Source organism: Nuphar pumila, chromosome 3 (genome assembly GCF_984573655.1).
Source record: "Nuphar pumila chromosome 3, dmNupPumi1.hap1.1, whole genome shotgun sequence".
Classification (NCBI taxonomy): Eukaryota; Viridiplantae; Streptophyta; class Magnoliopsida; order Nymphaeales; family Nymphaeaceae; genus Nuphar; species Nuphar pumila.
In genome coordinates this window covers 12,918,755-12,920,942 of record NC_143251.1, presented here as the reverse complement: position 1 = coordinate 12,920,942, position 2,188 = coordinate 12,918,755, and the positions used below count along the sequence as shown (strand labels likewise).

Sequence of the window (2,188 nt, the reverse complement as noted above, 5' to 3'; positions counted from 1 at the left end):
ATAGTATATTCTCGTTCGATGTACAATGTCATATAGTCAGCAAATAAACTATCGTCCATTTTGTTACGAATTTCTGTATTCACATTCTTCATCACTGAAAATGCTCATTTTGTAATGGTCGTGTAAACCGGTAATGTCAATACAAGACAAAATAATCTAGTTAGCATGACATAACTTTCTGACCTTCCACTTGCAACCAACTTTTGATACAAATCAGGTAGAGTAGGTACTTAAAATTGAGGATAGAACTTCTCTGCAAGCTTGCAAATATCAGCTATATTAAAGGATTCAAATGAGTTTCTAGGATCCAATGTCGCACTGAGAGAAAGAAGTTTGACTGATGTGTCATTAAATCTAGTATTTAACTCCACCAACAAGAAATCTATAGCTTTATTGTAAATATCAAAATGATAGTGATGCTCAACTGAGAGATACTCACGACCACAAGATCGACCAACCATATATGAACCACTGAAGTCAGGTAGGCAAATATCATTTGTTGAGCAAAATGATGTTACCGCTTGAAGGAATTCTTCCCAACCATCTTTTCTCAAAGCTTGAAGCACAATCTTTGTAGTGTAGACAAATCTCATAGTAGTCAAGGTATCTTGATTTTTCTTCTGAAGGGCCTGACATAGAATATCAGTAACTGCAAATATTAGATTCATCAAATGCAAGACAAATACAATTTCGAAACTCGTAATGCAAATGTATGCACTAGCAACTTCAACCTGAGATCTAGCATTTGGAGATTTTTCAACCAGGCACTCAAATACTTTACATGTTACAACGTACATATCCATCAAGCTCTTTACAGATTCATAATGAGAACTCCAACGAGTAGCTCCAGCTCTATGTAAGTTCTCAATCGGATTATCCCCACTTCTTGTCGACCATTCCCCAGTTTCTAACAAATGCTCAATTTCTTTTCTATGCGCAGCTTTCAACTCGTCAACACACTTAGGCGAAGAAGTAATAATGTTAACAACATTATCCAAATGAGAAAAGAATTGCCAAATGTCACAGACATCCTTAACTGCAGAAACCGATGTTAATTGCAAATGATGCGTAAAATAATGAACATAATATGCATAAGGACAATTCTTCAGAAATAAAGCTTGGAGCCCATTCCAAGCACCCCGCATATTACTAGCACCATCGTACCCTTGTCCTCACATATTCTGAATTTGAAGGTTGTGACTACTAAGAATATCAGAAATTTGATTTTTCAGATTCAACGAGGTAGTATCACTAACACTTTTAATTGCAAAAAATCGTTCTCTTAAAAATTCTCTCTTCATTGACAAACCTCAATACAATGCATATTTGTTCTTGTTTAGATGCATCTCGTGCTTCATCAACAAGGATACAATACAATGCATCTCCAACTTCATTATGAATCATACATTGTACTCGGTTTGCCATAATGTGCAAAATCTCCCTCTGGATATCTGGAGAAGTATATGTGGCATTTCTTGAAGCATTAGCCAAAACAACTTTACCAACATTTGCATTTATTTTTTCAGAATAATCAACCAGTTCAATAAAATTTCCATGATTCAATGAAGATAAAGATTTATCATGGCCCCCTAATTGTGCAACCTTGGTGCGCTAACCACTGAAGGGCTAACATTGAGGTTCTTACTCTCAAATGAATTTTTTGACGTTCCTCTTAGGATACAACATTCATCACTTTGTCAATGTGATGACCCGGTCTCATCAAAATCTCTGCAATTCTTACACATACATTATGATATGAAGACGGTGAAGAACCAACATGGGTAAGAAAATTACATTTTTCTTCTTGACTAACCCTCTTCCAATTATTAAACCCAATCGTTGCCAATGCTGAGAGATTCGAAGAAGGGCTATTATCAAGAAAAAGAAAGCAATAAAAACAATATGCTTTATCTTCTGTAGGAGAATACTCTAGCCAACAAAACTTATCATATCAATGTTCTTGACATTGACGCACTTGTTTACCACATTGTCTACTTGGGTATTGTGCAAGTTTTGGTTGAAAAGATCTTGCCCTCAAATAAGCTCATCTAATTCGATCTATTTCATTAATAGGGTGATCACACATACGCTTTATTTTACCCAGATCTCTTTCAATATAAAAATCAGATTCTAAAGTTGGATTCAGAGATGGAATATGCTCAGGTGATGAAGGAATGGTTGGAGTAGG

The 2,188-nt window shown here is 35.5% G+C and overlaps 1 protein-coding gene across 1 annotated transcript; it reads right to left on the bottom strand.

Annotated features, from left to right (window-relative positions):
• Positions 1-230: 230 nt before the first annotated feature.
• On the bottom strand, positions 231-1,145 carry LOC149842017 (uncharacterized). The gene has a single exon (XM_090000573.1). The coding sequence runs from the start codon at positions 1,143-1,145 to the stop codon at positions 231-233; it is 915 nt and encodes a 304-aa protein (XP_089856699.1).
• Between the last annotated feature and the right edge of the window lie 1,043 nt (positions 1,146-2,188).

Excerpts from the sequence above, each read along its gene's own strand:
- LOC149842017 (XM_090000573.1), bottom strand. The coding sequence starts at position 1,145 with ATGCGGGGTGCTTGGAATGGGCTCCAAGCTTTATTTCTGAAGAATTGT.